Source organism: Varanus komodoensis, unplaced genomic scaffold (genome assembly GCF_004798865.1).
Source record: "Varanus komodoensis strain SLA01 unplaced genomic scaffold, ASM479886v1 scaffold16, whole genome shotgun sequence".
Classification (NCBI taxonomy): domain Eukaryota; kingdom Metazoa; phylum Chordata; class Lepidosauria; order Squamata; family Varanidae; genus Varanus; species Varanus komodoensis.
The window spans coordinates 3396952-3410585 of NW_025335468.1; the positions used below are offsets into that span (position 1 = coordinate 3396952).

Sequence of the window (13634 nt, forward strand, 5' to 3'; positions counted from 1 at the left end):
AAAAAGAATGGTTTCAAAATTTCAATGTTTGTGACTGCCAATCCAAGCCATCAAAAGTCATTAAGCTAACAACTTTCAATAATTCTTTGAAAGCCCACAGAAAAGAGTAAGAATCTCTGCTTCATTCTGCAAGACCCATGTAAAAACTCTCATAGCTCCTTAAGTAAGAATTATGTAGCATAGTTTTCCAGCTGTGGTCAGAAAAGCCCTAGAATAAGAGCTAGATTTAGATTTGGAAAATTACTAATGTAGGTCCGAAGACAGATTTGATGGTCATGAGTGAAGAGAAACTCAGGCATAGTAACTCAGGTGAGGAAGAAAAGTCTTATTCTAGAACTGCAGTCAAACTAGAGCTGCATTCTCTCCAATAGTTTCAAAGGATTTTTAACATGCTGGAAACAGTTGAAGCGTTTAATAGGGTGATTCAAATGCAATTATTCCACAGGGGATGGACCACCTCTGCTACAATAAGTGGCCCCTAAAGAACTACTCATATATGCCCATATGATATGAGCACCTGAGCATGTTCTGCCTCATGGATCAGATGGCCCGTAAACTCCTTTTAATTCCATTGTAAAATGAGCAGTCACCCATGAAAGCAAGTGGGGAGAGGTAGCACAGCTTTCACCCAGACTGGAAGAAATATCCCCCAAACATTTCCAGCATGAGGGTACTACACATTTGTGAAAGCAAGGAATTATTTTGGTTTGTTTCCCCTATAGTAGCCAACTGGAACAGAGCACAGAAAAAACATGTCTATTTTCAAATCTCTGTTCCTCAGAAAGTGGAATGGATAGGTGTCAATACGGAACTGAAAATTCTGGTTTACAGCAGGACACACATAACTGTGGGGGACTGGTTCTGAGCCATGGATCCCTCAAACTGTGGACAGTAGCAAATACTACATTCATGGGGGTCAGGGTGCAGGACCCCCAGAAGTGGAAAAAACCACAAATATCTCTAGAGTCTGCACCCACTGAGACCCAAAATGTGTGAGGCTGGCTAGTGCTGAGACAAAGAGCATGGGCTCCCAAAACAGAGTGTGTAGTTCTCTGGAAACGTTTGTGGTTTTTTTTTCCCCACTTTTATGGGGGTCCTGTGCTCCTAACCCCACAAATGGCGGGGGGAGGGGAGCACACGCAACAGTCAACAATGGTTAAATGAAACTGCAGTAACTGAGACAGAGAATATGGGAGAACCTGCTGTATTTTGATTATTTATAATCAAGTCATTGACCAAAATTATTTACATCTGGAAAGTTGTGATCTTATACCCTCTAAACACATAGCATGGCTCTCAGGATGTGTCTTCCAAATGATTTTTCTTAAACATCCTAACCTTGAAAAGTTGCAAACTCTGAAAGCTAATCACACAAGGAGTTCTTTTCAGTAAAGGTATCAATGCATATAATTGCAAACAGCCCAGTCTTAAACTCACTTGTTGCAAGGAAGAATCCTGTGAGAAACCAGTTTCTTTAAAATCGATTTCATCATCACTGGATGAATGAATATGACAGGTAGTAACCTAGAGATAGGAAAGTTAATAAATCAGTGCATTAAAAATAAGTTCCATAAAAGTCTAGAAATTTTTAACTCCTTATAGGAAAGCATTTTTGCTATAAAACAGGATCTGCAGATGTTTAAGGTAAAATCAGTAAAAGGAAAGCAATGCATTATTTATTATTGTGTTATCACTATTATTGTTTGCATTTCCTTTTTTCTTTGCAACTGAGAGTTTCTCCATTAAAAACAGTAATTTCTCAAACTTCATCTTATGAAACCTACTAGATCCACTGTGTTTCTTTTGTTGGTTTCGCCTAAGGAACTTGTGCAGAAAGTCTCCCATCGCTCCCTGACTTCATCTGGAAGCTCTAGAAAGTCAAACAGATAGTGATTTAATACTAAAAAATTTTAAAGTTGTCACTTAAGGCACCAAATTTTGTACTCTGGGCATTTTAAGCCACAAATATTATTACCAAATATATACACTCATTCCTCAATGTACATTAAATGGAACCTTCACAATTCATAGATACTATTTTGCTCCTCTCACTTTACAGAAGGGATATATGAGGTTTTAAAAAGACAGACTAACTTCAGCAGGGAATCTTAGCTGGGGTTCCATCCTGCAGCTAAGTTCAGGTTTCCACTAACTCCTCCCAAGAGGTCCACAGGGCCTAGAATGCAGATAGCGGACCTTTTCTTCAACAACTGATCGATTCATCTGTTCAGACAGAACAATTTCACTCAGAAGTAACAAGCTCAGGCTTGCATGGCAGTCAAAGTCTTTTAAATTTTTTGCTACATTAACATGCCATATGTTTGAAAGAGCAGGGGTGAAGGCAGCCTGTCTCCTAGCCAAGCAACAGTCAGGGAAAAATCCAGCAGAATAGCAAGCTCCTGCCACAATCTGTCTGCTATAACTCCAGAACAGGAACACAAGCAGCCACAAATGGCAGAAGCCACTGCCTACTGGACAAAACCATCAGACTAGGACAAGGGAGATCTACATTCAGATTTTAACTTAAGCAGGAAACTGTTCAGGTGACACAGGGCTGGTCGCAATCTCTGAGCTTAACTTGACAGGTTTGCTGTGAGAATAAAACAGGCATGGGGCATGGACTACTATGTATACTGCCATAAGCAACTTGAAAGAAGGTGGAACAAACATGTGACATAATACTGCACATTACAGTTTGTTTTAATTTATGCTCTTGCTCTCTCTTTTGTAATCAGCATAAGCATCAAACCTGTTGACAGATATCTTCAGTGTTGTTCTAATAAGGTTAACAAGTCAAATGCCCAGTCCTACAACAACCCAAGGCTTATTTTTCTTACTACCAGCTCCTGCTTATGGACTCCCTCACCTCAAAACCTGATAGGAGATAAGAACTGCTTCTGTTCCTGATTTTCAGCAAGCCTAGTTTGCCTTCAGAATCTCAAATGAAGGGTTTATCCTCATTTGTTACAAACTAGGAAAAAGAGGATGTGCACGAGACCAAAAATTGTTCAAGTTTGTAATGGCAAACAATAGTTTGTCATTATGATTGAATTTAGTTATGGAATGGCATCCATTCCTTGTAGGTTTTTATAACTAGATGAAGTAACAATTGATTTTCTGATGACCTTCTCAATCCTGTTGTGGCAGCATATTCTTGATTATTTTGTAAATACTGTTTGCTATACACTCACTAATCCTCTTGTCTGACATCATTTCACAACAAGGACCTCAATTCTAAAAGTATCCAAAGTTTATGCATGTATATAGAGTATAGGAAGCAGCCTTATACCATGTCAGACTATTAGTCCATCTACCTCAATCCTGGCAACATTAACTGGCAGTGGCTCTCCAGGAGTTTAAATTCTGACTGCAGACTAATAATGTGACTGTTAAAACAATCATGTAGTAGGCATGCTTATTCAAAATTATACCTATTTTAAAGTGGGAAATGTAAAGTCTTTGTTCTTGGCAATTTGGGTCACATTTAAAGTTGCTTGACATAAATCAATCTTCCCAAACACCAGCAATTTTTTCAAAACACACATAGCCATTCTTTAACAGAAGTTGCATATAAAATGACATTTTAAGAAAAAACTCCAGGAGGAATACAGTGCAAAAATAACTCATCTGCACAGTTAATCCAATACTAATTGTATCAAAGCAGAACATCAAAGGGAAAAATCTGACTTCTGTTTATATATTGTATCCTGAACTTTAATGCCACAACTAGTAACTTTTCTGAAGTTCTAAGCAAGATGGGAACAGGCTTTCAGAGCAAGGCTTGAATGAATGGGCTGGCAGATAGTTTGGATAAAACTTGGAGGTAAAAGAGCGGGGGTTTTTCTGTCCTCATTCTTCATACATGAGAATCTGTAGGCAGATCAAATAAAGGCATAGCCCTCTTTTAAATGGTTACCTTTAATAAGCTGCTGTACTAGAGTACAGTTTGGCCCTTTGTCAGTACTATGCACAATACAGTTAGCTATTCTTGTTAAGTGACCCATATAGCCGTATCGTCTTCCTCCTTCACCCCTGCAAAAGTTGAACACATTCATTTCTTAAACAATTGATAGCATTAAAAAAAAACCCTATGTTACTTTTTTAAACTTGCAGGGCATCAAATTTGAACACATACTCATTCAGACAAGTGAAAGCAAAGTGGTGTTTGGTCAACTGGTCATCCATGACAAACTAATCCAATATTAGTTAAGTATTTCAAACTCTTTCTCCCATATGATTTTAAGGATAATCATGCATTTGCCTGTCCTACACACAGAGTGTTTTCCCTCAGACCAGCATGCCCACATCTTCTAGGTGCAGTCCAAGTGTTCTGGAAAACTCCTAATGCCTCCTGTCCATTGTCCATGCTAGCTGGGGATTATGAGAGTTGTCGTTCAAAGCATCTAGAGGTCATGAGGATGGGGATGCTGATACATAATGTTCCAAAATTAGCCCAAATATTTTTTTTGTTTTTTTTTGTATACATCTACGTATGTTAGATCAGTGGGAGCAAGTCACTCTATATTACTCGAGCAAAGCTACCCAGTCACAAAGAGCAGAAGTGAACAATATAATCGTAGAAATAAAAAGGACTTGTTTTCTTGTTTCCTATTCAAGAGTCCCATGATCTGCTCATGTCTACTCCCCACTAGCAAAAAGTGTGCTGAAGCTGGGTTTATGAAAATCTGTCAATCATCATTAGCTTTTTATTTTGATTTGTTCTATATTAAAACTAGTTGTATCTTACATTCCAAATATTATATATTATCTTAACTGCACACGAGAGGCAAAGATTTTGACTACTTACTGTTTCTTCTCATTCATCTCCCAAGCTTCAAGTATCCGTTCTATTAAATGGCACTTAAGGAAAAGCTATAAAAGAAAAGCTTCCTTGATTTTTGCAGAAGAATGCAACAAATTAAATGCCTTGTAACATGCAGCAATTCATTCAAGTTTCAAACAAACCATCAGTTCCAGTCCTGTCTTGCCACTCATCTACACAGTAGTTTCCTGTTGTGCCCCTCCAATTCTTTCTTAAGTATATCACGGCCTTGTCTGTTTCTCTTAGAAAACCCAGCATTACAGTTATGCACCTCTTGTGTTCTAACTACAGAAATTAATGTTACATATGCATGCCATATGACTTCCTTGCATAACACTACAAATACCGCCCCTCCACACACAGGAAATTCCATGATTACTGTACAGCCTATCACTCTTGAATTCTGCATCTGAAGCTGCTTCCAAATGCTCTGAAGAATCTGGCACCAAAAGCTGAAGATGCCTCAGGTTCATATGTTCAACCAGTTCCATGTCCATCACATATTCAAGATATGCAGAAGAAACACCTCCAGTATATTTTCAAGTGGAGCTGGGATCATCACCAGTTTATGCTCTTAGAGACTGAATTTAGTTTGCACAAAAATTGTTTCAAAAGCCACCTGTTTCACTGACCACAGAACATTTTATGGAAGGTGCAATCTTCTTAAGAACCACTTAGGATAAGGTGTTCAGCATCCCATATTATTTAAGATTACTCCAGTTATTTGTTCTGTACACTCATAATTGAATGTTTGAGGTATGTTCATATAGAAGTTTCCAATATTCTATTTCAGTTTTAATGCAAGAATATTTCAAAGTAGCAGCCTTCCAGGACCAGGAGAAAGCTCTAGCAATGTTTCTACCCTTAAGACAACCACAGGATTTGCACAAGCATTCTGCCGTACAAAGCTTGTAAAGTGAAGGTGCAGGCTAGGAACAGTCTCAGTATAAAAATAATAGAGGAATTGAAAACACATGCAACATCCAGAGTAGAATTCACATCACTATGCTATTAAACACATGAATTATTTGTGCGCTCCTTCCTCCCCAGAAGGCAGTCTAATCCCAAATCTAATACTATACATTTTCAAAAATAATGCGCTGATATTTTCTAGCCCTTACCATACTATCATTGGAAAAAGATAATTACACTAAATTTTTTATTTCATTGTTCTTCTTCAAAGTATAGATGTGTTTGCATGTTACAACACATCCTGCGAATAAGCCATGGTTGACCGGTTGTATACAAAACAGTGTACAAACAGTACACTGGTTGTATACAAACAGTGAATCCAACAGACACCAGGCTCACCGTGGGTTGTTGCCCCCTGTTCCTAGTCCTCTTGTGAGTACTCCATGGTGAGTACACCAGGAGAGGAATAAGTCATTCCCCTTTTCCCCAGTGCTGCTTAGTTCCCACCAGGATGTACATTTTATACCTTGTCCCAACATGTTTAGGAATGTGCACAAATCCCACTTTTCCTAGAGAACAAGGAGTTTTGACAGCTTTGAGAGCTAGCTGTCCAAACTCTGGGTCTCTTTAAAAACAGGGTTTTGAGAGCAAAATGGGTGATCTGAGACTGTTAGAATTCTTGTATTCCCTTGGAACAGTGGGCTGGGGTACACTTTTGCACTTTCTTGAGCACTTGGAGGCTCAGAACAAAGTATACTATGTGCACCAGAATGAAAACCAACTGTGGGAGTGTGACAGATGAAATCACTTGTGCCTTTGGTTACATCCTCCTCCCCCAAAGTCCACCAAACCCCATGCCCACCACACCAGTGACTCCATCCAGCCACCTCATCCTCTTCTCCTTTTGATTTCAATTGTCCCCAGCATTGGGAGCTTTTCCTTCTCATTAGATGGCCAAAGTATTTGAGCTTTAGCTTCAGTATCTGTCCTTCTAGAGAACAGTCAGGGTTGATTGACTGATTTCAGTATTAAATCAATTTCAGACTGATTTATTGATTAACAGTATTAGTTAGGACTTAAAATATATCAGCAAGTATAGTTACTTCACTGAAGTCAACCCTACTCTCTTCAAAAATAGGGCAAGTGTTTTTCCTGGAAGTATGTAGGTGTGGAAAGTAGGTTGTTAAGCATAAGGCTATCACCTTGGTAGTCTTCCCTTTAATTGCAGAAAGCTTAACACAGCTATAAGGTAAATACTTAAAGTTATAAAACTGAAACTAGTTGACAACTTACATGTTTCAGCAAAAGGTTGTCTCCAACAGAATCCTGTTCTGAGATTGTACCATTTTCTGTGCTTTCAAAAGGACTTGCAAGGATCAATGCAATACAAATTTCTACTTGAGTATGCAAAAAGTTATTCCATGTGTACTTAAAAAACATGTCCTGCAGAATGGAAAGAAATCAGATTCAGAAGTAGCCCTATTACCTGCTAAACCCTAGGACAGTATCTAATGGGACTGCACGAGTGGTTAGTCCTGCTTATTACATTGTACAAGAGGCCCAGCTTATAGGAAAACTCTTATTTCTAGAATGGGGAAGATCAGCAGAGCTAATGCAAGGGAGCGCCACCAAACTGCCTTGTAACAGGAGCAGGTGTGTCTACTCATTTCAGAGCTTAATACTAGAAGCACCAGATCTCAGTGGCATAAGTGGTGGATACCACTTGCACAAAAGAATCAGAGAGGCTGGCCACTCACTACTACAGGTCGCACTGGCTATCACCACAGTGAGTAGGGTTCTACTCACCTTATTTTCCTGATCTCTCCACCTCTCCACTGCTCTTTACACTTATGAAGAAAAGGGATATAGATAAAATGTCCCCCATCTATCCCCACACTGCTGTAGCCAAGCTTACAGACCCATAGCTTAACTTCAGTTTGTTTTCAAGCTGCAAGACCCAACTTTGGATGTCCCACAGAACATTGTTGGCTGCCTAATAAAGTTAAGGCAAAACAGAAATAACAACTCCATACCTAATGTTCCATTATATTACTCAAAGAAACAAGCTATCTTTCACCTATGTCATGACATAACTAGCAGGACTAGAAACAATTACCAGAATCAAAAAAGTTAAGAAAAATGCTATCTTATTACTCTATGAAAGACAGGAAAGTTAATCTTGCAAATATTTATGTCTTACCAGTATTACTCCTATGCTATTGAGCTCTATAAGTTCCAGGTTTACACTGTTTGTATTTGTCTGCAGAAGGCTGGATATTAACCTAATCACATTTAACCTGGTGTTTCCTACTGGTGGATCCAACACACCCCATGTTGTCTTCATGACGCTTTTCTAGACAAGAACAGCAGCATAAAATATTAAAACTAAACACCACAAAGCCTTATTTTATCCATGATGGAAGTTAGCATGGCAATCATCAGAGTCAATGCTGCAACATTTAGTATAGCACCCTTAAAAGCAGGCGAGAATTTTCTGGTGGTTATTGAGATCTCCCTTCTGTGAGAGGTAAGATTCACAATTGCACTTCATCAGCTTCTCTCCTATATGAGGAGGTAGGCTTGCTAATGGAAGCTCCCACACACAGAAGATTTATATGAATTTCCAGAGGGTAAATGTCAGGAAAAGTAAGGAGCCTTGTAGCATCTTTAAGACTAACATGTATATTCTGGCAAATGTTTCCTGGACTATATAGTTCACTTTATCAGAAATGTGGAGTGTTGTAGGTGTATAGACAGAACATATGGCAGCAAAACAGTGAAATCAGAAGGAAATAAAATGTATAAAGTACTGACAATCTCATTCTTAAAAGTGGCCATTCATAAAACAGTTGCTGCAGTTAACACACCATAGTCCAGCACCTGTGTTTGCATCTTTGTTGTGTAGACTGTTTGGAGGCTGTCTCTGAGCAAGTTTAGGCCTATCACCCAAGGCCTGTGAGAAAGAAGCATTATTGCCCAAGACAGGCTGCAGAAAATGATAAACCTGAGTGGCTTTAAGCTGAGAACTGTGGGATGACAGGCTCTTCTACTAGCATCTGTTCTGTAGTAGGTTGTTTCTTTGCACGTGTCCAGCTAACAAATCTGAATAATTAGCTCTGCCTTCCTGCAGAAGCCAGTTCTACAATCAGTACACTTATATTGTCTCTTTCCCTGTTGAAGTTTTCATGTACTAGTCAATCTCTCAACATAAATTTTTCTTTGTAGGTTTTCTCTCCTGTGTAGATTCTTCAGTGTTTAATGAGTTCTCATCTCTGAAAGAAGCAAGTCCTACAATGGAAATATTTTAATGGCTTGTCTCTCCTATGAAGTATTTCCAAGGGATTTTCCACCAGATTCATGTGTGGGGCAAAATTTCTCTCATATGTGAAGTACTGGTACAGTTTCTGACCTGTATGGCTTCTGTGGTGTTTCATGAAATCCAATAACAAATTTCTGCAATCTGAGCATTTAAAGAGCTTTTCTTCTGTGTTACATCAGTAACAAAAGGTTCTCTCACAAGTTGAACATCTGAATGGTTTCTCTGTGTGACTCACTTGGCATTTAAAGTAAGTACAAGCCACCAGAAGATATACCCACTGTGAAAGCTTTTCTGATGAGATACTTTTCATGAAATGTGTTTTTATTTTTTTTATTACAGCTTTCCTCACACAGAGCATTTATGTGATTTCTTGTGTAGATAATTTTGTGTTTAATGAGACAGAGAGTGCTGACAAAAGCTATTTCAGAACTCAGAGGAAACATACAAATTTTCCCTTATAAGAGATTTTTCATGGACCGTAAGTGCTGATTGCTAAATAAAGCTTTTCCTGCACATGGAACATTTATACAGTTTGTTCCCTCTATGTTTCATGAAATCCGGCTGCTCTCAGAAGCTATTTCTGCATTCAAAGCACTTACAAGGATTTGCACCTGCGTGGACTCTCACATGGCCAATGAGCTCTGACAGAAGCTTCTTTCAGAATAAAACCACTGATATGGCTTTTTTTGCTGTGCAAAATCTTTTATGGGCAACTAAATTTGATCTGTGACCGAAGCACTACTCAGATGTAGCACTGGTATAGTTGCTGACTGGTGCTCAGCAAGCTCTCAGGAGCAATGAAAACCACCTGCACCAACAGTACACTTATGCAGCTTCTCTCTGCTTTGTGAATAATTCTTGTGCCGTCTATTACTTCTGCTAATTATTTCCCACAATCAGTGCACAATACACAATAACTCAGAATTTCCTTGGTATTCCTGTGCAAAGTTTCACATAACCTAAGACTGTAAGTTTGACTAACATGTTCTGCCATCAACTGCTGAAGTCTTCAATCTTTCAAAAGAAAGCCTTACACAGAGTGGCTTGCAGTACTGAGATACAGCTAAAGCATGCATGACCAAATCAAGGTTGAGTTAGAGCAGGACACTTTATGTGATGCCATGCTCATCTCCTCCAGTAATAGATGAAACTGACACAGCAACCTAACTTGTAAAAAAAAAAACAAAAACAAAAACAAAACCCAAATCTGATTGCAAGCGTCATCCACCTCCAATCTAAGTTATGTCTTTTACTTACTTTGGGGGGTTCCAAGAGAAGTTCATGGAAAGATACAAGTCGTACTTTTATGGCTTCTAATACACTCTTGTTGACTGAATATGTTGAGTGGCTCATACCCGGGGGGCAAATCTCTATGTGACCTTCAAATCTAGAACACACACAAACACAAAAACGTTTTCTCATTAGCAGAGCAAGTAAGGGTAGTTAAAATAAGATTAGATCTGTTTCTCTAACACAGAAATGGTAAGCTTACTGAATTTCTACAATCAATTCACCTTTTGCCTAAAAGTCACACTGTTGTTCATCTTGCCCTACAAACTATTACTTACTCTTACCCTTTCTATAAGCCAATACAACATTTCAGCCAAATGAAATTGGAAATAGTTATGTAAGAACTACACTGAAGACTTCCAACTGACACAAACACCCTCAATGTGACAAATAATTCCATATTTTTGCTATGATGCATTCACTAATGACATCATTCAGGAGCCTCCCCCTGGAACAAGTGTACATTAGTATTATTTTTAAGAATGTGTATGGGAAGCTTTCCCTTCATGGGGCCATGGCAAGGGGCTTGCATAGCGCAATGACGCTTTGAGCTATGCCATGCAGGGCCACCCAAGACAGACTGGTCTCTCTCTTTGTCAGAGAGCTATGACAAAAGGTGATCCACTGGAGAAGAAAATGGCAACCCTCTCCAATATCCTTGCCATGAAAACCCCATGGACAGAATCATAATGATAAAAGATACAACACTGGAAGATGAGTCCCTCAGGCCGGAAGGTGTCCAGTGTGCTACTGGGGAACAGCGGAGGGCTAGTACTAGTAGCGCCAAAAAGAATGAAGCAACAGGGTCAAAGCCGAAAGGACACTCAGTTACAGATGTATCTGGTGGTAAAGGAAAGTCTGATGCTGTAAAGAACAATATTGCATAGGAACCTGGAATGTGATTACCTATGATTACCTATGGTCAAACATGAGATGACAAGACTGAACATTGACATCTTGGGAATCAGTGAACTAAAATGGACAGGAATGGGTGAATTTAATTCAGATGATCATCAGGTATACTACTGCGGGCAGGAATCCCTCAGAAGAAATGGAGTAGCCTTCATAGTCAATAAAAGAGTAAGGAAAGCAGCACTGGGATACAATCTCCAAAATGACAGGATGATCTCAGTTCGAATCTAAGGCAAACCATTCAACATCACAGTAGTTCGAGTCTATGCCCCAACCACTGATGCCGAAGAGGCCAAAGGTGACTGGTCCTATGAAGACCTACAACACCTGCTAGAACACACACCAAAAATGCTGTCCTTTACATCATGGGGGATTAGAATGCTAAAGTGGGAAGTCAAAAGATAACTGAAATAACAGGCAAGTTTGGCCTTGGAATACAAAATGAAGCAGGGCAAAGACTAGCAGAGTTTTGTCAAGAGAACATGCTGGCCATAGCAAACACTCTTTTCCAACAACCCAAGAAATGACTCTACACGTGGACATCAACAGATGGTCAACACAGAAATCAGACTGACAATGTGCTCTGCAGCCAAAGATGGAGACATTCTATACAGTCAATAAAAACAAGACCTGGAGCTGACTATGGCTCAGATCATGAGCTTCTTATTGCAAAATTCAGGCTTAAATTGAAGAAAGTAGGGAAAACCACTAGGTCACCCAGGTATGACCTGAATCATGTTCCTTATGAATATACAGTGGAGGTGACAAATAGATTTAAGGAACTAGATCTGATAGACAAGAGTGCCTGAAGAACTATAGATGAGGTTCGCAACATTGTACAGGGCAATTCCAAAAAAGGGCAATGCCAAAGAATGTTCAAACTACTGTTGGGTTCATTTCACACGCTAGCAAAGTTATGCTCAAAATCCTACAAGCTAGGCTTCAGCAGTATGTGGACTGAGAACTACCAGAAGTACAAGCAGGAACTTGAGATCAAATTGCCAGCATAGGCTGGATCATGAAGAAAGCCAGGGAATTCCAGAAAAAAAATCTACTTTTGCTTCATTGACTATGCTAAAGCCTTTGATTGTGTGGATCACAACAAATTGTGGCAAGTTCTTAAAGAGATGGGAGTATCAGACCATCTTATTTGTCTCTTGAGAAACCTGAATGTGGGTTAAGAAGCAACAGTTAGAACAGACATGGAACCACTGCTTGGTTCAAAATTGGGAAAGGGGTGCAGCAGTATATTGTCCCCCTGACTATTTAATTTATATGCCAAGTACAACATATGAAAGGCGGGGCTAGATAAATCACAAGCTGCAATTAAGATTGCCGGGTGAATATCAACCTCGGATATGCAGATGATGCCACTCTAATGGCAGTAAGTGAAGAGGAACTAAACAGCCTCTTAATGAGGGTGAAAGAGGAGAATGCAAAAGTTGGCTTGAAACTCAACATTAAGAAAACTAAGATCATGGCATCTGGTCCTCTCACTTCCTGGAAAACAGATGGGGAAGAAATGAAGGTAGTGACAGATTTTAGTTTCTTAGGCTCCAAGATCACCATGGATGGCGACTGCAGCCAAGAAATTAAAAGACGCTTGCTCCTTGGGTGGAAAGCTATGGCAAATCTAGACAGCATACTAAAAGGCAGAGATATCACCCTGCCAAGAAAAGTTTGTATAGTTAAGGCTATGGTTTTCCCAGTTGTAATGTATGCCTGAGAGAGTTGGACCATAAGGAAGGCTGAGTGCTGAAGAATTCATGCTTCTGAATTATGGTGTTGGAGAAGACTCCTGAGAGTCCCTTGGACTGCAAAGAGATCAAACCAGTCAATCCTAAAGGAAATCAACCCTGACTGCTCTTTAGAAGGCCAGATACTGAAGATGAAACTCAAATACTTTGGTCACCTAATGAGAAGGAAGGACTTATAAGAAAAGACCCTGATGCTGGAAACGATTGAAGGCAAAAGGAGAAGGGGACAGCAGAAGTTGAGATGGCTGGATGGGATCACTGGAGACCTGGGTGTAGGCTTGGGTGTACTCCGGGGGATGGTGGAGGACAGGAAAACTTGGAGGAATGTTGTCCTTGGGGTCACAAAGAGTCAGGCATGACTTTGCAACTGAACAACTACAATGGGAACATTAACATTAATTATGTGCAAAAGGTGAAACAATTTATACATTCATCATTCCCATGAATTTACATCATGATCAATTTATGCAAATAGTACCATCTTGTATCCAAATGTTGCCAGAAGGTGAGATAAAAAAGTGCTATCCTAAACCACTATGTTGCCTTATCAGGGGAAAACAACCATTAATATATAAATTGAAATTTATTCCTTGTTATTTTGAATCAAGAAAATCTAATAAGG

General features: G+C 39.4%; 1 protein-coding gene across 10 annotated transcripts in view; it reads right to left on the minus strand.

Annotated features, from left to right (window-relative positions):
- The window catches only part of PPP6R3 (protein phosphatase 6 regulatory subunit 3), a 76730-nt gene that overhangs the window by 23926 nt on the left and 39170 nt on the right, over nt 1–13634 (minus strand). For all 10 annotated transcript variants that reach the window (XM_044426011.1, XM_044426009.1, XM_044426008.1 and 7 more), the window contains 7 exons: nt 10311–10440; nt 7935–8087; nt 7028–7177; nt 4808–4872; nt 3917–4032; nt 1785–1870; nt 1438–1524 (listed from right to left, as the gene is read on the minus strand). In XM_044426011.1, coding sequence (XP_044281946.1) covers nt 1438–1524; nt 1785–1870; nt 3917–4032; nt 4808–4872; nt 7028–7177; nt 7935–8087; nt 10311–10440 — 787 coding nt within the window. The remainder of the gene's footprint in view (nt 1–1437; nt 1525–1784; nt 1871–3916; nt 4033–4807; nt 4873–7027; nt 7178–7934; nt 8088–10310; nt 10441–13634) is intronic.